The sequence below is a fragment of the Sinohyriopsis cumingii genome, chromosome 12 (assembly GCF_028554795.1).
Source record: "Sinohyriopsis cumingii isolate HCF-2022 chromosome 12, ASM2855479v2, whole genome shotgun sequence".
Taxonomy (NCBI): domain Eukaryota; kingdom Metazoa; phylum Mollusca; class Bivalvia; order Unionida; family Unionidae; genus Sinohyriopsis; species Sinohyriopsis cumingii.
In genome coordinates, this window is record NC_142972.1 from 32332346 (window position 1) to 32357310 (window position 24965).

At 36.5% G+C, this 24965-nt stretch overlaps 1 protein-coding gene across 2 annotated transcripts in view; it reads right to left on the reverse strand.

Moving 5' to 3' along the window:
- Positions 1-501: 501 nt before the first annotated feature.
- LOC149786205 (uncharacterized) overlaps positions 502-24965 on the reverse strand; it is a 47560-nt gene continuing 23096 nt past the window's right edge. For both annotated transcript variants that reach the window (XM_089976572.1, XM_089976573.1), the window contains exon 2: positions 502-3577. In XM_089976572.1, coding sequence (XP_089832698.1) covers positions 877-3577 — 2701 coding nt within the window. In that variant the 3' untranslated portion in view covers positions 502-876. The remainder of the gene's footprint in view (positions 3578-24965) is intronic.

Here is a 24965-nt window from a genome sequence, read left to right on the forward strand (position 1 = left end):
TGTCACCTGTTAATCAAAATGTGCAAACTTGCTGCATGCAAATCTTTCCGGAACACACCTGTGCACAGTTTGGACACTTACCGGTATTTGGTAATAACCATATCTAGGCTAAAGAACAGAGGGCTGTGCTATTCCACGTGGATTTACAAGTTGCCAAGCAAAGGATTTGCTACGGAAATATAATGCACATCTCACCAAAAGACCCCTTCAGCCGACGCTAGCCCCACAGCCGTGAGAAAACCCGGAAAGTGTATAAAATGTACACCTAAGTGTGCAAACAAAATTGACATAAGATTCTTGCATATTTTGATGGATAGGCAATATCAGCCTCGGAATTCCAGTCAATATCATCCCGAATGTGGGGCTGATTTATCGGTCTAATTAGATCCCTGTCTGTTAATAATTTTGCAACGGTAGACCTGGATCTATTATGTTCGCGGTTGTGTGATCATAGATAAGTAAACACCTGTACTACAGGGAGCTAAGTAAGAAAATACGTAATTAAAGTGATAAATTGTTTTTATGATTACATATCCAGGAAGAAACGAGTTTATATAACACTCATGACAATAATATAAGCAAAATAACAGCTATAAATAGATTTTTCAGCCTAAACTAAATTTCGACTTAAAGATCAATATCATAAAAATTCATCTTTATAGTTCGATCTTCGAAAGAGTTATTTTTTTTATAAATGCCCTATATAAACCTGCTGTAAATAATTTGTATCTGGAACCCTATTCAACTATCACTATGTAGGTAGGAAAAAAATTGTTTCATGAAACGTATGTCATAAGTTGGTAAATACACGTGCTGACATGTAACTAGTATGTCCCGTGTGGAATTACACCGAATTGTTCCCACACTGTATAAAAACTAATCAAAGCCTATCTCAATGCTCATTGAATCCGTGTGGGAAGCGATTTCATCGTATTCCGAATCCTTATTCGCCGGCTGCTCTTTCTCCTCCAAGCCATGCCTAGATAAAGTCTGTGCGATGTCATTCGCCGAAGTTTCGATTGATGCTGAACTAGTAGCAATCAATCCATGCGGTTTATCTTTATCATCACCAGGAGGAGTGGATACCGATACTTCTGGACCGACTAAATCCGGTTCTATGGCGAGTTCTTGCGTTTCAGGTCGCTTTTGCAACTCTGGAGTCCGTGTAGAGATAGAGTCGTCGTTATTCTGCGGATAATTAATTTCTATCTTGTTGTCAAAGTTTTCTGTTGTTACGCCGATGTCATGGTTACCGTATGTGTCTTGTTGATTCAGTTTGTTCATTTTTACAGTGTTAACTGAAAGGGATGGCAAGATACTCTCTGTTCTAATCTTCTCTTCAGTTTTGCCGTTTTCTAGGCTTTGAGACTCAGTATATGTATAATACAACGTTTTATGACTTTTGACTGACTTAGTGTCTCTACCTCCTTCGTCCTTTACTTCCTTCCGCTCTTCCTTCACTAATGACTTCCCGTATATAGTCCGTGCACGTTCACTTGACTTATGCCCATAATTTTGTGCATTGGGTTTCTTTGAAATTATTACTTCTCCAGGTTCGAATCGGAAAACAACCTCTTGAACTCTGACTTCTGACTTTACAATATCGCCATCATATCGAAGTTGAGTTTTCTGGGGATATGGCTTCAAGTCAAGTTTATATCCAGAAAACTCATGAGTTGTACCAGATGCAGGCTGGTGACTTTCACTGGACTGTTTGAACTGCGAATTGTAAGACTCGCTAATCGCCATTTGATTCTTTTGTGATTCTGAAAATACTTCTAGCTTGTTGAACTTTTTCAGCACAGATCTTTGACGATGCTTTCTTGTTGTTGTGGAAATACTGGTCGCATCACCCATATATGTTTCTCCAGCCGTCGGAATCAATGTCATCCTTTTGTCAATGTTATCTTCTTTTGAGTTTTCAGTCTTTTCAACATTGAAGCCTTTCATGTTTTTATCATTTGAAACGTGTACCTTTTCAACGTGACTACCGTTATGTCTCCACTTAGATCTATCATTCTCACTGTACACTTCTGCAATTGGACTTCCAATTATGATAGTATTATGCTTTTCTCGTCTTGTATTCCTTAGCATCTCAACGGCTTGAATTGTCTGCTTTAGTGAGTTTTCGCTACGTACATCCAAAGTCGACGTATTCATTCGCATAAACATTTTCTCTAATGACTGATGAAATTTTGATTCATGTGTGTCTTCTTCTGACCAGTGTTTATTTGGCAGCTTACTGTGATGTATACTGTTAGAATACATGGTTTCAGAATTATCTCCTTTCTGGAATGAATCTTCATTCGGCGTTCTTACGGCATCAAGAGCCACGTCGTTTATGTTTACAGTCTTTAAACCTGACTTTTCATTTGGGGTATCACCACTCACACCGATTCCATTTAACAAAACATGAGCTGGGAGAACCTGTTGTCTGTTCCTGGATTCTGATCTTGCCGTACTGGAAGTAAGCTTCACCGGAACTGTCATGGATGCTGTAATGGAATCAAACTTATCAATTTGTTTGCTTTCACCTCTTTCTGTCTCGTCCAGTTCGTGCATTTTCAGTTTGTGTAAAGACTTCTGTTGAAGTTTATATTTGTTCAGTTTATCATTGCTGTCCTCTCGGCATAAGTTTTCGAACGAGTTCGCGCTAAACTGAAGGTATGTGTTTGGCACACGTCTTGAATTACTGCCTCCGGTGCGTTTCGGATGAAGAGTCTGGGCTTTTGCTTGACGCTTGCTCTGGTACAAGTCAAGGCGGTCCCTAATGCTTTCCTCCATTAAAGCACGTTGGGCTTTGTCAACAACTTCTTCTGGCATTTCCGAAAACCATTTGTCTAGTTTTCTTTTGACAATGCCATTTGATTCGTGAGTTTTATGTTCGTTTGTCTTGCCTCCTAGTTCAGACATTTTTCTATCATTCAAGTCTTCAGATTTGGACACATATGGTCGTTTCTGTAACCCTGGAAGCGAAACATCACGATGCAGAGAAGGCCTCGCTAAATCATCCTTGTTCGCATCAAGATGTCCTTTAACAGATGGCAAGTTTATGGGATTTTTCAAATTTTCCTTGTCTTCTTCTCCGTCCTTCCTGTTTCTCAAGTCCTTGATATTTTTATTTCTGTGATGCATAGATGCAAAAGACATTCCATCTTTCCTCGGGGAGACAGTTTTTGCCCCACTTCTAAGGTCTTTCATGCTTATAGCTTTACTCAAATGAGGAAACAAGCCACCATCCTTTATCTTGCTAGCAAGCTCTTGCTTCACAGCCGTTCGCAAGTCCTCCGTTGACTTAGTTTTATTAGACACAAAGCTATATAGTTCTCTTGGATTTGTCAAGTCCTTTTCTTGCAAGTATATTCCAGGATTGGATTTAGTCAGAAGATCCTGTGGTGTTATCTGCACGGGCGCCTTCTCTTGATCCGCCATTATAGAGCGTTCTATGTTAGACACCAGAAGATCGAAGTCTAATAAAGCTCTAGGAAGCCGAGAATGTTTTCCACTTGAACTTCGATCGCCATGATCAAGATGAAGTTCACCCCTCTTTCCCGCAACACTGGCGACATGAAGAGCCCTGAAAGTAAACAAATTTCTTCTCAGTAGCGATCGGGCATGGTCAGCATGAAATCTGTGAAATAAAAATGCCCATAAACCCATCTGACACTACATGTAAATAATATATAGACAGCTTAAAGTTGCTCAGTTCCAAATTTTCACTCTCAAGAATCATTCTGAAGACCACTCTCTCTCTCCACTGACACCCCCAAAGTATTTAATATTAATGGCTATTCTAAATACTTTAATATCTTGCAATCTGTTGGACTTTTCAAAACTCTTGCGTCCAAAACTTGATCTAAGGATTGAACGTTTTTTTCTATGTATTATGAAGTACGACTCACCCTCTCCTTCTCCTAAAACATACATAAGGTTGTGCAAATTTTATCATCCTCTTAGCGTGGAGTATCACACAAAAGTTTGCACAGTGTTTTTTCGGATTCGGTCTAAAAATTACTGATAGAATCGCCGATTCCGAACCGGAGACCTGTCACGGACATTTAAGAACGATATAATAAGAAAAGGAGGGCAAAATTTTCAGATACTCGTATTTCTACATCTAAACATTTAGTAGATTTATCAACCTGTATGTTCCAAATAACATATAAAAACTCCCAGTATATTCGAAATCGACTTTTGGCAACTGCGGGGATCTAAAAGTCACAAATGTACTTGCCTAACCGTATATTCCTTCAACCCATGTCCTAATCCAAGCACGAATGTTTTTTATATTGTAAAATTGTATCAATACGACGCTGTTTTCCTGGTCAATAATAAATCGAAGTCACTTTAAAACACTCGTGTTGTCGATGTATTAAAGATAAAAACTATTTCGAAATAAAATGAAAGTAGCGGCGCTTGACAGAGAGGTCTGGGTGTACGCATGCGTATGATACAGGTAAATATCAACCTTGGTTAGTAATAACTTCACTAGGAAACATATCGACCGTGACATAAGAATTTCTTTCTCAAGTAATCATTCCATAATTTGTAAATATATACTTTAAGAGACAGACAGACAGACACTATGGAATGTGATTGGCAAGACTGGAGCCTTTCTAAAATAAAACTAAATGTCTGTGATTTGTGTCACATTGTGATAGGGAACCAGTCTTTATTTCCGAAGGTACGGGTTTGGCTTTGAGACCGCTGGGTGACGATTATAAGTCGATTTCTAAAATACTTCTTGGAATTTTGGGATGACATTTGTTGGTAATACAGATCTAAAAGTAATTTGGAAATATTTCAAAATGACAGTGCCCATTTACTGATTACTTATCGTATGGCTCGGTAATTCTAGTAACATGTCGACAGTTAGGGGCCTACAATTTAATACTGCTTTTTTCGGTTTATTTTACTCTGAACTTAAAAATATCAACTGATTATCCGTGTAATTAAATTGCAACATTATTGCCTAACTGTTTCACATGTGTGTGTTTCATATATACAGATGTGGAAATTGGGGAGTAGCACTAGCCACAACCCTTACTATTCACCAGTAAAGGAATGAGCCATAGGTTTATATAATATATAGTTTATAAGGATGGTATGTACTCATCTTCGTTAGCCATGATTCCCTTACGTTAACCCTGTTAGCATATCGGAACCTCAGTCTAGCGAAGATTGCATCTACTTAACAGGAACCTTTCGTACGCGAGTTAAAGACAAATTGAGTTTCATTTGTCTTTGAGATCACTTGTGATTATTTAACTATTATTGACTATTGTTGAGATGGTGGTAAATAAATCCTAGTATGGAATGTACTTGTCCGTATATATGTGAGGCGAGAATGGGAGTACATAACCTTTGATATTAGTAGCAACATACAACATGTCTATAAAACTCGAAAGACGGCCTAGGTATCCACACCCTCCCAAGGTACCCACACCCTCCCAAGACATATTCGCACCCTGTCTTGGGAAAGGACAGTAGTACGTCCCAACAGTAATATTGAAAATATTGAATACAAATGGAACTCTAACATGCAGAGAGAGAGAGAGAGAGAGAGAGAGAGAGTCATTCTGGGAACGAATTTTAACTCTCTACTCGAACCTGTTTGTTTCTCTCTGTTATGTTCGGGTTCAAAGGACAGACAAACACCGAGTAAAGGTATAAGCACTTTATTAATTTCTTGTTACGAGTCAGTCGATGGAATTAGAGCAACCAATATATACATGATCTATTTTATCAACTGATCTCACAAATTTCTAAGAAAGTCAGTAAGATGAACAATACTAACCGGATGTGTCCACTTTGGCGGGCAGGGGTGCCCCCTTGTAATGGTATATATGAAATCATTTGAAATGCAATATTAAAACTTTGAGTGATGTATGAAGTAGTTGCACAAATATATGCGTTCGGATTAATTCCCTAGGTGCGGGGCATAAGAGAGAGAGAGAGAGAGAGAGAGAGAGAGATGGGTGTATGACAACGTCTAGTCGAATGCCTTAAAGGAGACTAGAAATCAAAATTTTCCTTTTACGTATGTAATTCTCTACAGATTTTAATTCGACTGCAATGTTTATAAATTAAATATCGTAAGCGGGTAGTGATTATATTGCGTGGAAGATACCACGATTCCGTAAATTGCCGAGTTTTTCCGAGTTTTGATGAGACGACAGATCACGTGGTACCGTGACGCTGTACTAGCCAGTCCTCGAATACAAACATAAACATTGGCGAGCGAGGCAGACAGGAGACCAGATTTGGGTTGCACATTCAAAAGTTGAATCTGCAGTCTCATATAAAAGTTTATGTACTGTACTGGTAAGTGCTAAAATAAATTTGTTAGGCACAGGCCCCGGGCTGGTGACTTAAATAAACTAAAGTCCTGAATGAAATTCCACAAGCCCGAACAGTTCATACCTGTCAAGTCTCAAGCCGGGAGAAAAACCTCCCGATTTTGGGGGTATTTCCTCATCTACCTCCCGATTTCGTAACATCTCTCAATTTTGCGCAGCGAAGTCCCGATTATTACATTATGTCTGTCAATTTTCATTTGTCAGAAGAAAAAAAACCAACACCAAACCATTTTTAAATATAACGTATGCAATCCACAGTCTAAACTGCCACACTGCAGACATCGTAGCGATATGACTGAAAAATTGTTAAAGCTACGTTAAAAATTCAAATCACACGCACACACGTCTAAACCGGCACTGGACGAAATAATTAATATCATACAACAGTTTTTTCTTCTTTTTTTCTTCTTCAGTAAATAGAGCGTGAAAATTAAACATTATTCAAGTAAATTTCAGATTTTTTTTAAACAACTACAACAGTACTGTAGTATTAAAAAAATTAAAAGAATAAAATTGTCACCAATTAGCTTAAATGAATGGTCACTTTGAAATTTTCTCTGCAAACAAAATCGCATCTCCATTTCCGCCAAAGAAACTCGGCCAGTTAACACCTGACATTCCTCTACCGTATATAAAAAGTTTAATTATCATGATTAAATTACAAGGAATAAAACAAAATATACCATGCAGTATATGTGGCCCTAAAGAACTAATTCTGAATAAATATTTTATTCAGCAAACAGTGTTACATGCATTAAGGCTTAAACCTAAGGAAATAAGGTGGGGCATAAAACGTGAGAAAAACAGTTGCCACAAGTACGGTAACTTGTGACTGCAGATTTGAACTGTTAAAATGAAGTCCATGGCATCGTAAGTAACAAGAAAATAGGCATCGTTTATTTGGTAATCAATTGCTAGTGCTTACGCATACACACACTGTCGAACATGGTTTCTTTGAAGTATGTCCGAAGGGCAGTCCTTTTCACAAGATCAATGCAAGGATACGGATTATGTTCATTAGTCACACCTACTTTATCGTTTGCGTACTTAAATCAAAACTTTAGCTATTTTGCAATTTAGCCAGAACTGACCAGAATATGCAAAAGGGGCTTGTCATGGGGGAATAATAAGGCGTATCACAGGGAGAAAAGACACGTCAAATGGGAGGTCGCACATTGGGGCAAGGGGGGGGGGGTCAATAGTCCTCCCCCGTTCTATTGTCAGAAGTTAATGTGAAACTTTGACCTTTTTTTTTTTAATCGCTGCTTTTTAAACTGCCCAAGGAATAGTTTTATATCAGTTCCAATTATTACAGATTACCGTTTATGCATGCTACATGTATACAATGCGTTTTTTATTAAATTTTTAATTTTTATAAGATTACTGAAAATTGTGTTTTCTCGAAACACGACAGGTTTAGAATCTTATTTTTAGCAAAGCTTCCAATTGATTAAAATCAAATCTAAATTTCACCTAGGACAGTGGTGATTTGATTTAGATTGTGCCGTGTTAAGGCATGTATGTCAACATCTTGGAAATACATTTACTCATTTCACCAGCGCAAAGTTTCCTCAGGCAAACAATTTTTGTTTCGACAAGCCTGACGGGCACCTCACTTTGAATACATGATGGGCCGGAACTAAAACCAGAAGGGGCCCAGGGTGTCGGGCTATCAGATTTGTTTTTAGCACCGCTGTTTTTAGATAAAAGATATGTGGATTGATTGTTGCATTTTGTGGTCACTTACTCGTCCTTCTGCCTATTTTCGGAACTCACATATTTAACACTTTTCCCAGGATTTAAAATGTCCAAAGGTATGTCTGGAACAGCGCCAACTGTTAGTCTAGGCCTAGCATTTGCGTATCTTTGAGCTGCTATTTTTTCATAATCCCTCTCGTAACATTCCTTTGAGAAATGTAACGAGCACATAGTGCTGTATGGTGTTGCTTTGAAATCGACTCGTTTGTAATAATGTACCTATTCTTTCATTATGCCTTTATCTTTCGGAAAATAATTTTTTTTTTGTATGTCAACAGGCTTTTCTTAATGTTCTATTACACCCGTAAGCAACGCAAAACGGTATTGTCTTTTACTCTGGCAACTCCCACTTGGGCTGCTGGAGTCGCTACTATGACGTCACATCCCGAAAGTAACCGAATAGGCGCGGAAATTTTGCATACGAGGTCACGGAAATTCAGCTCCTAGAAGATTAGCCAATATTTAAATATTGGCATTACGGTCACAGATGATACTTCAGAATAAGGTTTTCTGCTATAGTACTTTTATTATTATTCTATATTTCCATTGGTTTCTGGTCTCCTTTAAGGCTCTTATGCTATGAAGAGTAGTTGCCATGGTTAATGATTCATGTTCTTACTGTTTGAATTCAGCGACACTCCCATCCCCTTTAATATTTTAGAAATAAATTCGTTTCAGGATCTAATATAAATCTGAAAGTGACATTTTGGGATGGAAGATGCTCAAAATACTTTTTTACCCAGTTGAGTTTATTTGTTTATGTATTTTCAAATCCACAAAGTGGGAGAGAAAGTTTGGAGTTGTCTCCATTTAAGGCAATCACCTTGCGGCATTTTTCATGAAAATCTGCGTCTTTCTTTAACTTGTTACCATTCGATCATATTTATTTCTATGTTACCCCCTTTCCTAAGATACTATTTTAATCATTTATACTAATATTTTACCCCGTCTCCTAAGATATCGTTTGATCGTTTATATTGGTAGTATACCCTTTTTCCCAAAATACCAAGTAAGTATTTGATATAGTGATCTTGCAGTTGTATTTATTAGCACAAAATACTTGTTAATTTTGATATGAACAACTTTGCAATGCTTTCTGTGTGTGTTTGGTTTAGATTTATAACGTAGCTTTAACAATTTTGCAGTCATATCGCTACGATGCCTGCAGTGTGGCAGTTTGTAGTGATGTCTAGAATTAGGGCATCATGTCGCAGACATGCAGCATGATGTCCTACCCAGTCACATTATCCTGACACCAGGCAGACCAGTCATAACACTAATTCTTAATGTTGAGCGTTTAGCGAGGCAGCTGTTAGTACCATTTTTATAAGCATTTGGTATGACTCGGTCGGGGTTCGAACCCCCGACCTCTCGTATCGGAGGCGGACGCTCTAACCACTGAGGACACCATTCTATAATTTCTCTTAGATTTATGCACAATGCATAAAAATCTATTCTTTAAAAATGTAATTATTAGAAATGTTTAATTTGCAATTAATATTCCCTGTCACACACGTTCTCACGTTTCTTTTAATGCAACTATGCTCAAAATGAAATAACAGAATGAAAATTTCGTGCTTTAAACGGAAAGTTCCAGGGTAAAATGCAAGATACGTTTTGTTTTATTTTCTATCGAAAAGAGATTTCATATAATATATATGCTTTAGAGAAATTAATGAACTAGAATCCGTTTATATGGCGGTCTTTATTTGTTTTCTGCTTCAATATTTGCCTAATCCTGAAGAAGCCGTTGAACCGCTAGCCCGAATAGCCCGAAGGGCGAAGATTTCAAGGCATCTGAGGGATACGTCGATAGTCGATACCAGAAAAAAAAAACAGGCATGATCACTATTCCTATATAAAAACAATGTTTAAAAACAATTCAGATTAAATTTAAATTTTACTTACTGAATTCGCAGATCCGGTCAGTTAGTTTTACTTAACCCTTTCCTGGGCGACGCGTTTTTACGATCATCTGATGTCAAGCAAATTAGAGTTTTCAAGGAGACGACTTCTATGCTTGATTGAAGACTAACCATGTATGTATATATTATTTGTCATTTCTGAGTAATGAAGCAATTACAAAATGGTTGACAGGTGATTACGTGAACTTAGACGGATTCTAAACTATCTTTTGATTCAACACTGATATGAATACACGCCAGTTAATGTGCAACAGATTAATCAAGAAATCCCATTATGCATCATCATTTCTATCGGGGACCCAGAGTGGCCGAGTGGTCTAAAGCACTCTCCGTTACGGATCACTGCCATCTCACCTCTGTCTACGTAGGTTCGAGTCTCGGATTCAGCCAATGTGGGTATGTGAGAAAGCTCGCCAGTATCTTCTCGTGGGTCGGTGGTTCTTTCCGGAGTTTTCCCGGGTTCTTCCTCCACCATTAATACTGGCCGCCATGTATAGCCTATCATGTGCTGAAAAATGCCGTTAAACCTTACAACAACAACAACATCATTTCTATCGCTCTGAATTCTTAAGATGTATTAGGAGATGATAACAGTTATTGTTCTATGTTCAAAAATTATCTCTTCTGTTGACTGGATAATCTGACTGGATTCATGTTTTCGGCTAATGTATATTCGCAGAATGCAGTTATTGGTTTTGGATGCGGTCTGGAAAAATTGTAAATACCGTCTAAAATCGCTTATAAGACGAGTCCAACTGCAAACTGCACAGACCCAGATCTACAGTCGAATAATACGCTGGCAGATCTGGGCGTGGAGTTTGTTAGGACTAATCAGCAGAACAAACAAGACAGACACTGATCTTTATGCGCATTATGCTAAAGCAAATGTGGTATAACCACACACCGGGGCATCAGCTTCGCGTGAAACGCATTAATTACACCTGGATACAGACATATTTATAAACCTCATTCAACAACAGTGTTCTGCGCGCATTTTTTTAAAAACAAATCTGTCAGTGAAACACGAAAGCCACACCACAGTGACTGAAATATATAGACCCAAACAGAACTTAACAAAGTGTGAGGTCTGACTGATGGATAAATGTCAAAGCAAATGACATTCCTTTCTCGGTGTGAGACATACCTAATTTAGGTTGAAGTGGTTGTCTTTGCCATGGTAAACCTCTTTCAAAATGTCAATAATTACGTTATTTTAATAGCAATTGTTAGTATTGTGCTGTTAATATATTGATATTAATTTGAATGAATGAGAAACGAAACATTACAGCACAAAACTATAGAGATAATGGCTCCAGGTGCACAAACAGCATCGTATATACTCACTTATAATCGAGTCCAACTGCAAACTGCAAAGAATTAGACCTGCAGTCGCATAATGCGTGGTCAGATCAGGGTACGTGCAGTTTGTTAGGAGTAATCAGTCGATTAAGCGACATAGACCCTGATCTGCTTGATGCGACGACAGAGCTGGGTATATATTCATTGCAGTTGGACTCGACTAATAAGCGAGTAAATGGGGCAATTGGAAACCGGCTTATTGTACTTGAACGCAACTTTCGTCCTGCATTGATTTATTACCTCTTGTTATGCAATTCGGATTAAATTCTAATCAGTGCTGCCAATATTTGTATCACAATCTTTCTTGTTATTGCAATTATTGCATAATTCTCTTTCAGTGCTGTAAAAGAGATTACAATCTCAACTGCCTTCTACCATTGAAAAGCGATCAATAATTAAAATGGCTATTATAGTTTTCTTTATTTTCAAGATAAGGCTGTACATTTTGTATTTATTCTGTAATCAGTAAAAGAAAATTAATGCATTATTTCAAAATATTTTCTAAAGGTTAATCAGATCATGCATGCGGTACAGTTAAGTAGTATCGTCGAAAATCTGTACACTTATCATTTCAAATAAATATTTTAATGCAGACAAATGTATGGTATCAAGAGTGTAAATATGCACCTTGTGTTTCTTCTAATTGCCAGAGGTAAAAATTAGACAAAAAATAACTAAGCATGCACGGTTCCTGTTAAAACTGGATTTTTAAATTCTCGATACTGAAATCTCTCTTAAGAAAGATAGCTAGCAGGATGTTTATTGTGGACTAATGTAATCTTTATGATTTACTATTTACACGTTGAATGGTTTCCTTGAGAAGAGTCGAACGATAAATGTCAGTTATCCTAAAGTCACGTGTGCACCACAAACGCATCCCCACAATGACAAAATGAAAACAGTATTTCCTAAAACTGTACATAATAAATCATCATTATTTCCTAAACTGTATATGATATGAAAACATAACATCATTTGTGTGTGATCTGGATTTTGAACGTAGCTTTATAACAATTCTTCAGTCTTATTACTACGATGTCTGCAGCGTGGCAGTTTATAGTGATGTCTAGCACTGGGGCATCATTCCGCAGACATGTAACACGATGTCCCACCCAGTCACATTATCCTGACACAAGGCCGACCAGTCCTAACACGAACCTATTAATGCTGAGCCCCATGCGAGGCAGCTGTTAGTACCATTTTTATAAGTCTTTGGTATGACTCGGCCGGGGTTCGAACACACGACCTATCGCATCCGAGGTCGGAGCCTTTTAACATTATTTCGTCAGCTGTATATGATATGAAAACATTATTTCCTAAGCTGTATGTGATATGTGTCTCTTTGTGTACAAAATACTGTAGCGAATTTTTGATATTCTTTGAGCTAATGTAGTTTTCAGACATCGACGACAAAAATTATTATTATTAGTAGTAGTAGTAGTAGTAGTAGCAGTAGTATTTTATTAGTAGTAGTAGTAAGTAGTAGTAGTAGTAATAGCAGCAGCAGCAATAGTAGCAGCAGTAAGAGAAGTAGTAGCATCAGTAGTAGTAGTATTTTGCAGTACCGTCTTAAGGCATGGGCACACTGGGCAGTTGCCCAGGGCCTCACGCTTCTAGGGGCATCATGCTGCCCATATTGCAGGGCCGGTACGGGGCCCCAGCGCATTGCTTTGCCCAGAGCCTACAATGTTGTTAAGACGGCCCTGGTATTTTGTCTGCCCTTTCGTGAATAAAGTCATCTCATTTCTTGATTACATAAAACTCTAATTCTCGCTGTGATCTAAAATGTAAATATATATCATTATCTACTTTGGAAGAAAAAAAACATGGGTGCCAGCTACTGGTATTTCCACCATAAGGCTTTGAGCCTAAGAGTGCAATAGTCAGCCTTTACGTGAAAGCGCGTGACCATACATCGTTAGAAAGAGCATACGCCTTTTCAAGCGTATAAGTCACAGGGAATACATACGAAACAGTGCGCCGCGTAAACAAATGGAATATCCCATACTAGCGGACTCGTCAAAACACAGTCCAAACACAGTTGTTCATAGTGGAATGTTTTGTTTTTGTTGTTGTTTGTTTTTGTTGTTGTTTTTTTTTCCACCTGAACTATCAAGTTAGGCATCCAATGGCCTATCACACTCAGAATGATTTAAAAACTCATTTTAAGAACAAATGAAATAGTATTAGGCAACTTGTTACGATAGCTATTTAGCGCTATTCGATTTAAAGACAGCACAATAACATAGAACCACGCGGCAACGTGCATTTCCATGGTTTACAGTGGTTCCGAAACTTCCTTTGGCGCGACCCTAAATATAGTTTTTCTGAGACTCACGACTCCGTTTCCACATTTTTAAGTTTTACCACCCTTAAAATACCCTGACGACCCTCCTCGACCCTGATTTGGGTCGCGACCTGGAGATTGTGAACCACTGCTGCAGCACATTTTAGTCATCAGTGGCAAATGAATAAATTAAATATAGGCGTTGTTGAATTGTTTATTGAACAATCAAATATGGTACGAATCTTTTTTATCATGCTGTTTCTTCTTTATTTTTCCTTAAGTGCATCATACATCAAAGTTAAGCAGGCTAAGGTGTTTAGTCTTTTAAAGAACTGATTCATTTGCTGCTCAGAATTGTTTTACGATAATAAATAACGTCGCACACATACCTCAGGGTGAAAACAATGGATCATATCCATCTACTTTTAAGAGGAACAAATCTGTCAGTAGTTCCAGTACTTTGATTCCGCTCAGGCCTTTTATAGGCCAGTCAGTGTGTATTGTTTGCACAAACAAAAAAAGAAAGAAAAACAAGTATGGTTCACTAAATCTGCATATATGAATTAACCAGAGTCATTACATTGTTGTTGGCCCAGTATATAAGTACTGCGATGATTTGTTAGTATATTTTTATACAATATTTGTATTACTAATGTTAATACGATTCCACTTTTGTTTCGCAGTGCAAGTTCAGACAGTATCCCCATTTTTCACATTTACCTTGCTGCAAGTTTGCCACCAAAACTAATCAAAATAAAATAAAAATAATAATCAGACTGCATTTTTTAAGTTTGAAGTAGAGTAATTCTAAACGCCTTTGATTATAGCTCACTTTTGTATATCTCTTAGATTGAGTGTCACCGGCGATTGATTTATTGTCCAACATGTTTCGGCACGGTTCTCTAATTTAATTGACGATTTAAGGTGAATACATAGATCTACACACAAAGAACAAACTGTGGGGTATATTGGTCATGAATCCTTAAGAGATTATAAAACAACGCGAAAAACGCGTTTAGAAAATTAACAAACGGACTACTTATTCAGCATTTCTTCTAATAAACAAAACAAATCAAATATTTATCCCAGAACATAGAAACGATCACGCCCCATAAAAAATGCATTTTCATGTGAAACTCGACATCTTGCAAATAGTGACAGTTCGGCAATGTAGTGAATAACATAAACAAATTTGTCTGGATATTTACTACGCTGTTGCATATTGAGTCCGTGTGACTCCCCACTGATAAGATCAGCGGCGTCCGATAACTGCTCTGTCCAATAACCCATTCAGCTATATGGCAATGTACTTGAAAGCGTGGGCGATTTTGCACATTCATAATTTGTGTGCCTTGCTTTATTTCAGTTTTGTTATTTTTTACATTTAGAAATAAATATGACCATATAATGTTTTAACTAACCCTGGATAAAATGGGTGCAAGCACATTTCGATTTATAAATTAAACAAAAATATCAGTAGAAGTATGTTTTACAATCAAACCTTGCATGCATTTCCGGTATAAATTTTGAATTAACTTGATTTCTAATTTTTTTTTCGCCGTTCCATCATGGTTTTGGTATGATGTATATAATAAAATCTTTCCCTTTATCACATTTGTATCATGTCCTTTGTCATCGCTGTATGAACACATTTATTGCACGTGATCGGGTCGGTTTTGATTGGTTGCATACGTGATATTTTGTGATTTCAAAATTGTACGTGCTGTCTGAGTACATCTTTCGTGTTTAAAACGCTTTATTTAATGTCGAATATTATAAAGAATTTGCATTTTAGTAGAAATTATTGTATGTCCTTAAAAACAATACATCAAAGCAGTTTAACAAACGACTATAAAATTATGTTTCCAAAGCGTATATCCTTTGATATATAGCTTAAGTTCTTCCCGCGTTGGCGTAAATGGTCAGAGCGTCCACCTCGGATGCGGGATGTTGCGGGATCGAACCCGACCGAGTCATACCAAAGACTTATAAAATGGTACTAGCAGCTACCACGTTTGGCGCTCAGTATTAAGAGGTTAGTGTTAGGACTGGTTGGCCTTGTGCCAGGATAATGCGACTGGGTGGAACATGATGTTGCATGTCTGCGGCATAATGCCCCAGTGCTAGATATCACTATAAACTGCGACATCGTAGCGATATGCCTGGAAAGTTGTTAAACCTACGATTAAAAACAAATCACACACACACAAACTTCTTGCGTACTCCGACATTGTTTAATCTTAGCAATTTCTGACTTGTTGTCACGTATATTTCTTAGTCGTAATACACTATTCACGTGTACGATGACAGTATGTATAACGAAAATACGCACACAGACAAACATAAAAAAATCCGCTGCTAAATAACGGTATTATAGTCAGGCAGAAGTAGGTCACAGTCACACAAGTTTATAGTACTTGGTCAACATAACACATCTAATAAATATTTCCATAAGAAATAACGATTGTTTCTTTGCCTCAAATTGCTATTTGCTGGTGCAAAATATGAGCCAATAATGTATACAATTTCACTAGAATTTACCGAATAAAATGATATGCAAAACATTTCAAGCCTGTTGGTGAACTATTGTAAGATAAGTTACTCATTAAACAAAGAACGTCTTTTTAGTATATAAGATGGCATGTTGAATTGTAATACTTCGAGTTCGACCCCCGGCCGTGTCATACCAAATACTTACACAAATGGTACTAGATGCTGTCTCGCATGGCGCTCGGCATTAAAAAGTTAGTGTTAGGACTGTTCGGTCTGATGTCAGGATAATGTGACCGGGTGGGACATGATGCTACATGTCTGCGGCATGATGCCCCAGTACTAGACATCACTTTAAACTATCACAAAGGTCATCGTAGCAATAAGACTGGTAAGTTGTTAAAGCTACGATAAAAATCCAAATAGCACACTTACACACACACACACACACACACACACACACACACACACACACACTTCTATACTTTAATTATAGCTATAATTTGTTTCATTGTAGATCTTTGACCTCCATTTTCATGATTGATCTTTTATTTCCCTTTCCTAATTGATCTTTGACTCTCATTTCCTAACTAATCCATTGTTATATGTATTTATATACCCACTCTTACATCAAGACAATTTATACAATCTGGTCATGGTAACTGTATTTACTCCCAAAATTTTAGTTTTCTCAAATTCATATGCGTTATTTTTTTAACCAGTACTCGACGTTTCATAGAATCATTAAACAAACAACAACAAAAAAAGGGGACATTTTTAGATATATAGATGTTCTATGATGGTAAGTGTGCGAGACGCGTGTGTTCTTATGGTACTGGAAACGACATCTGCATTTGTCGGAGACAGTACAGGTTTCTGCATTCTAAAAGAATAAAAGTAACAATAATAAATATCAGGATACAGTTGCAGCCATTTCCACCTGACACTGTCTCTAAAATATCATTAAGTTACTTCGACGATTCTCTCAGTTAGTATTATTTTGGTAATATTAATAAACAAGAGAACGACAATACGACACCGGCCTGATTTAAAACAAGATGTACTTATTATTAATTTGATCTGACAAGCACAGAGTGCGTTTTTATGCTATATCGACCAATGACCAATCAAATTATAGCTTGAATGCTGCTAAAAGTGGAAAACATAATATCGTTGCTAACGATAACTCCCCCAAACACGAAAGGCCAACTTTTTCCTGTTAGGCTACTAAAAATAAATGGAGAGTCAAAAGAAGAGGAATTCTTATCTGTATATGTTAGATCTCCTTTGGGTGGCAGGGGATAGTTTCGTAAATTGGCCCCTGTCAAATTTCTTAACTTAAGGCTATGGTGTGACTTTTCAGCTATTATTGTTTACTAATTAAATATATGGATATATCTGTGAACTAGGTGTTCCTGAATTGTGTTGGTCTTGAAATTGATGTCAGGCATGAACACCTTCTATAGTTACTCTGCAGTATGTTGATAGGGAAATACTAATAGGCCGCTGGGAAGAAGAGCTAGCCTCCCATATCAGTAAACACATGGGTTTGGGGCATGTAGAATATCTCATAAACGGTTTGGATGACAACTATTTTCAATTGCATCAATTTGTTTAGTATACACTGTTTTGCAGAATTATCTTAGAGGAAATTGCCTTGTGCTTGCATTGTGAGCATCACGTGGTGTCACAATGACCTTCGGATGTGAAAATGCAGGTATAAATTTGGGGTTGGGGTGCATAAAACTATACTATGAACTGCCATTTACTTTTCTGGTCAAGTGGATAAAATTCTTATGCTTTGTTTTACTATAGGTATCTAAAAATATGGACCTTTTTGACCTCACTTGTGTATTTTATTTTTTAAGATTTGTTTATACCAGGCCGGTGACTGCGGCATTAAATTTGTGCATAAAAACAGTCCCATGCCTCATTATACTGGATACCTCTATTTTGATACAACACAGAACTACAGAAGTAATCACAAACAATAAAACACGGTAATCGACGACCACTTCTTCTGAATTGTAATTCTAATATTTTAGCTAGATTCGACTTATCACCCGTCAGTAAAAGTACATTTTAATTAACGTCTGAGCAACATTTCCAAAACATTTTTTGTGTCATTTAAATAACACTGCACAATGTTATCCGATTACAGTTTGTTACCTTTCAACACTGAAAGCGAAGATTGATTACATGCGTATTTGATGTTATTTTCTCTAATCAGGATAAGATAACCACACCTGCACCAGTCCGTAATCATTCATGATAATGAAATGCATAATTGTGAAATCATTTCTTGAATTTTTGATGGTAATGCATACGTTGTAGTCACCAGAGTTGGCGTCCAGACTGACACTTACCCTAAGAAACAGTGATTGCACATAATCTATTTGTATAGTTTTAGGAGTGCCAAGAAGTAAATTGCTTTTACTTTAACGCTCTTTGCTTTTGATCATTCACGAGAGAACGTTTACATTTTTCAAAGACAAAAATGTTGGGTGCGCTGTTCAATAATTTATTGCTAACCTGTGTTGGCATTACTGACGAAAAGTCTGATGGTATTTATTCCTATAATCGAATCGTGCTTATAATCGAGTGGTTTAAAATCCTTGTTGTGAACCAGTCTTAAAGCAAAATCATTTTCATGCGGCGGAATATTAAAGTATTTGCCTTCTCTCCTGGTAATTTGTACCCACCCACCCCACCCAAGTTTTTAAAAATTCAAAGTCTCAATGATATAACAAATACACAAAACTTGGTAATTTAATCCATCCATTTACAATTTCTAGCCACATTGTTGCCAGGGGGTCCATAACACTTGCGTTGTTCAAAACAAATATCAGTTTCTTTACTAACATATCCATATTTGCGTGGGCGAGTCTATTTTCTGCAGGCAAGAGTGATATAGCTCATCGTCTTCGATAAGCTCCAAATAATTCCGTAGGTTTTTGTAATTTGAAAGTTACATTCCTTGTAATCTTTGTACATAAGAATTAAACAGCTTGCTGTTTTTATTTTGTTATTATTTTTAAATAATAAAACAAGACATTGCAAATATTGGATTCAGACGACACAGGTTTTCTATGTACGTGTTGCCCTTGAACCTCCACACCTTACCTGAAAATAGATTTTTCCGAGAACCGGAAAAAGAGTAAGCAGATTCATTTTGTACATCGAAAATAAGATGACAGTATTATGGATCCCTGCCGACAAGCAGGTTAGAAATTATAAATTATTTAATAAATCAATACGTTTTGTGTATTTGTAATATCCCTGATGTTTTTTTTTTTGTTTTTTTTTTTGTTTTGACAATCGTAAGGGTGATTCAAACTGCATGGGTGGGTGGGTGGGTGATGGGATCGGCGAATATCTCAGCAAAGTAAATCAGAACAAAATAAGACGATGTTCAGTCATTTCTTGAGATTACAGATAAAGGAAGATAAAGAAAGATATACAAGTTTCCACTGCTGTCGCTTGTGTGTGTATACACGGTTATGACCATGTTAAACGTCTTCGTATTATAATTTACATTTATAAAAATATAAAGAATATGAAACATCTGCATATTTCTGATTAATCAGGTATTGCCATCTGCATGAAAGAAGGCACCCTCTTACCCCAGGCCGCATTAAAGACGGAGCAAATGGAGGCGGAAGGCCCTCAATTCTGCGAAATGCTGTTTTATTGTTTAATTTTTTTTTTTTGCTGTTGCTGTTACTATTTTGTTTCTTCTTTTATTTTTTATTTTACTTTTTTCCCTTGCCTTATTGGTTGGATTAACAAGAAAATAAAACCAAGGGCAAGTTCTATAAGCAGATGAAAGTGACAATGACTTGTTTTTCACTGGCTGTTTTGGACACTCCTGGAAAAATTCGTATTCTTTGTCACATAAGGTCTTTCTTACCTAATTTATGAATTCTTCTTTTTGTAAGTTATACAAATTGAAAATCTACACTCTTTGCTGATGGTAACACTCACTGCTTGTCTTAACTGCCATTTTATTCTTATTCTAATATTTGCATTAAATAGCTTTAAAAATTAGTAGCCTTGCTTGTTTATGATATAATTTAGTACCATATTGTACCCAAGTACAAGTTCAGACATCATACATACTTGTGACATTAATGTGTACAAAATCAATTGTTTGAAAGTTGTAACTGGGGTATCGTGAAACAAACTTAATGGTGTACCTGTTTTATATCTTCAAAAAGGTCAAAGATAGTATCTCATCAGTAACTTATTCATTGTCCAACATAAAACGAGGGAGTTCTCCAAGTTGAATACATACTACTACCATACGTTATTTGTATGTCTAATTCATTTGAAGAACGTCGTGAAAATCTTTTACCCTCAAGTAAGAATTAATTTCCTTCATAAACACAGAGGCGGCAATTACTGATTTCAAGTTAGTGAAACAGAAAATTACGAGATAAAATAAGTCAATGAAGTAGAACATTATGAGATGAAACGGAAAGTTATGAGATAAAATAAGTCAATGAAGTAGAACATTATATGATGAAACGGAAAGTTATGAGATAAAATAAGTCAATGAAGAAGAACATTTTGAGGTAAAATAAGTCAATGAAGTAGAACATTATGAGATGAAACGGAAGATTATGAGATAAATAAGTCAATGAAGTAGAACATTATGAGATAAAATAAGTCAATGATGTAGAACATTATGAGATAAAACGGAAAGTTATGAGATAAAATAAGTCAATGAAGTAGAACATTATGAGATGAAAAGGAAAATTATGAGATAAAATAAGTCAATGAAGTAGAATATTATGAGATAAAATAAGTCACTGAAGTAGAACATTATGAGATAAAATAAGTCAATGATGTAGAACATTATGAGATAAAACGGAAAGTTATGAGATAAAATAAGTCAATGATGTAGAACATTATGAGATAAAACGGAAAGTTATGAGATAAAATAAGTCAATGAAGTAGAACATTGAGATGAAAAGGAAAATTATGAGATAAAATAAGTCACTGAAGTAGAACATTATGAGATAAAATAAGTCAATGAAGTAGAACATTATGAGATAAAACGGAAAGTTATGAGGATTTTATTGACCACCTTCTCTTAAATTAGTTCTGTCTGATTAAATTACCAAAATTAAGCCCGATAGATGAATTGTTTCAAGAAAGATGAAGCAAATAAGCATCTTTAACGACCATTTTGACTTTGCTTTACAAACCTATAACCTTTTTTATATGCTTTTTGCGTTTATTCACGCTCTAAAGTCCTGACGATGTTGCACTTTATACGACTACCCTCTCTTATCGTCAAAATAATTAGCCGGAACAGATTTCCCTACTATTTAATTCCCAGGTCAAACTGCTGCCTCCATCTACCACCTACCGCAATTTGCCAACCTAAAATTGTTACAAAATACCACTGCCTTCACCTAACGCCTACATTTCGCCAGCCTAATTTTTTTTAAACAATATACAATGCCTTCACCTACCGCCTATCGCAATTCGCCAACCTAACATATGCATATAAAATACCACTGCCTTCACCTACCGTATGTCGCAATTCTCCAGCCTAAAATTTTAACAAAATGCCATTTTCTACACTAACTGACTTCGTCACAAGGTCAGCTATTCCTTCCAGGAATTATGATCCTCCTTCTGTCGTTTAGTTTGCTTTTTAGATAGTAATTACTTTTTATGTTTTCTGAACACTTCCTGCAACCCTGATGATGCTGGATAAAACCTTTGCTATGTACAAATTAAGAAATCGTTGCAAATGCTCTGCAGAAATTGAAATCCATGGTAAAATGACTCGTGTCAAATACATTTTTTGTACATTTTGCAGTTCGATAGGAGTAAGCAGTAAAACAAACAATATACAGCCTGATCTGCTAGAGCAGGGGTGGGCAAACTACGGTCCGCGGGCCACATGCGACCCGCCAAGGGCTTTCATGCGGCCCGCCAAGGGTTTTCATGCGGCCTAGGAACAAGTCATCATTCGCACTGACTCTGTTTATGTTACTCTGTTTATCATATAAATGTGCTTCTTTTGAAGTTTAAGTTTTCAAATATTAACAATATATTAACAACTGAAAAATAATTATGATGTTATTTAGAAAAACCTTTTGTTTGTGCTATTTCAAACATTAATCATTTTACTTAATGAACTATGCGGCCCGCGACAAGGTGTAAATTTGTGTATGCGGCACTTGCACTGGAAAGTTTGCCCACCTCTGTGCTAGAACATTATGCTACGGCATACTAGGAGCTTTGTTGTTTGCAGTTTGAGTGGACTTGTAAGCAAGCATATACGTTAGTCTAAGCCAACTTATATTTTCCATAAATCACATAATTAAAATGGATAATGGATAATGCTGGACGCCAGAATATTTAACACTGTAGTATAGTCTGATATATGGGGAAATATATTTGCAATTGATTTTAAAGCCTGATGTTGAACACTGTGTGGACAAATCACCACATGACCTTTAACCCTGTTTTGTGACACGGTTACTTATGTCCAAATGTCCTTTTTATAAATTATACCAACTGGGAACGTCTGTGAAGTTGTAATGAAGAAATAAACATGTATCTGCTCGCAGAAATGGTGTTGTTGTGAAATATCTATATGAAATAAAAGGTTTTAAATCTCTCTCTCTCTCTCTCTCTCTCTCTCGTGCTTCCAAAACAAAGGTATTCAGATGACTCAGGATGTTAGCAACGATCGGGAAGATGAGCTTGTGTGCTGCCTTTACAACATTTTAAGCTATTGTTGGCATATACTTTAGAGCCATCATCTAATTTATGTATTATCTCGTGTCGCAAGAAAATTTTCACAAGCAAAAAAAAGAAAAAAGAAAAAGAACGACGGTAAAACTTCAATACACACAATCGGGCGCTTTTTAGAAAACGTATTCGTATTGTAAAAGCAAAAGTATGTCGAAATCATTACACATAATGACCGTTTGTCAGCGATTCATAGTCTATCGATATCACCACCCCAAAACCTCTCAAAACAGTCACTAATATTTACCTAAAATGTAATGCTGTTTTTTTGATGCCATGAATGATTAATTGGAGAATAATTTGAATCATAACGATTCCGCTGTAAACATTGATTCTATTCAAAGCTTTTAATGTGCAATCTTCTGATAGATCATTATCGTGAGAGCCATCTTGTAATCGGTCCTTAATCTTGTGATCGGCTCTTTACCGCCATCCCTAATTATCTAGAATTATTCTTATCGCACAAATTACTCAGTATATAAGTAGGGAAAGGTCAAGATGTTTTTCTCTACCTCTAACATACATACATACATACATACATACATACATACATACATACATATATGAGCGCTCATGTGGCTTAGTGGTTAGAGCGTCCGCCTCGGATGCGAGAGGTCGCGGATTCGAGGCCCGGCCGAGTCATGCCAAAGACTTATAAAAATGGTACTAACAGCTGCCTCACTTGGCACTCAGCATTAAGAGGTTAGTGTTAGGACTGGTCGGCCTGGTGTCAGGATAATGGAACTGGGTGGGACATCGTTCTACATGTCTGCGGCATGATGTCCCAGCTGGTATTTGGACACTCAGAACGTTTCTTTCCAGGTAAACAAAAGAAAAACCATTTACTGCTTTTCACTTCTATTACCGTACACATAGATTTATCGAAATATTCATTTAATGGCGTCGGTGTGAAGTTTGTCAAATCCCAATGAATCCATTGCTTAAATTTTTACAGATATTTTATCGTCATTGTTCCTTCATTGATGCAACCATGCATTGAATATGCATTATGTAGGCCTATTGTATTGATGATGTGCTTTTCTTCCACAAGTCAAATCAATCAAGTCATATTGTGTTATGTTATATAAAACGAACATAACACATGACTTCATGACGATATCTTAAAACATAATTGGTGTTGCACTCAGAGAACATTGCCTCGTTATCTAGATGACAAGAAAGATTGTTTGGTATGACAAAGGTGATTAATATTTAATCGGAATTTAACTGTAGTAAGAGAGAATAAATCTATGCTGGCAAATAACAGCTTCCATGTAAAACGTGAAAGAATTTTAATCGGATGTTCCACAATGGAGGGTATCGAAGTGAGGTTTTGCTCTCGGCAATTAAACTTCATCAATTAGTTTTGGCTTGCATTGTTTACATCAATGTAATATCAAGCTAGTGATACAGCTCAATTATATATTAATAACGAAATACCTTATACAATACAATTCCTGAAAAGAATAAAATAAAACGAGCATAGCCGTTTTCCAATAAGTAAACCGTTTATTCCCTCCTGAATCAGATTTCATATATATTCATTTCTTGTTAATATAGAGCATTTTATCTAAACTGCAATCAAATATGCAAAAGGCAAAGAAGAGGCTAAAATTAATTTTAAAGATTTTGTCATGGCGCTATATTCTCATTTTTATTTTAGGTTTTTTATTCTTTGTGTTTTCGTTTCTGCCCAAAAGGATTTATTTGCAATGAACTGTCGAATAAAAACTCACACCAATAGGATTGATATACCCTCATGTTTAAGATTAATTACACTTGTATTCATATCAATATGTATGTATGTATGTATGTATGTATGTATGTATGTATGTATGTATGTATGTATGTGTGTATGTATGTGTGTATGTATGTATGTATGTATGTATGTATGTGTGTATGTATGTATGTGTGTATGTATGTATGTGTGTGTGTATGTATGTATGTATGTATGTATGTATGCATGTATGTATGTATATATGTATGTATGTATGTATGCATGCATGCATGCAT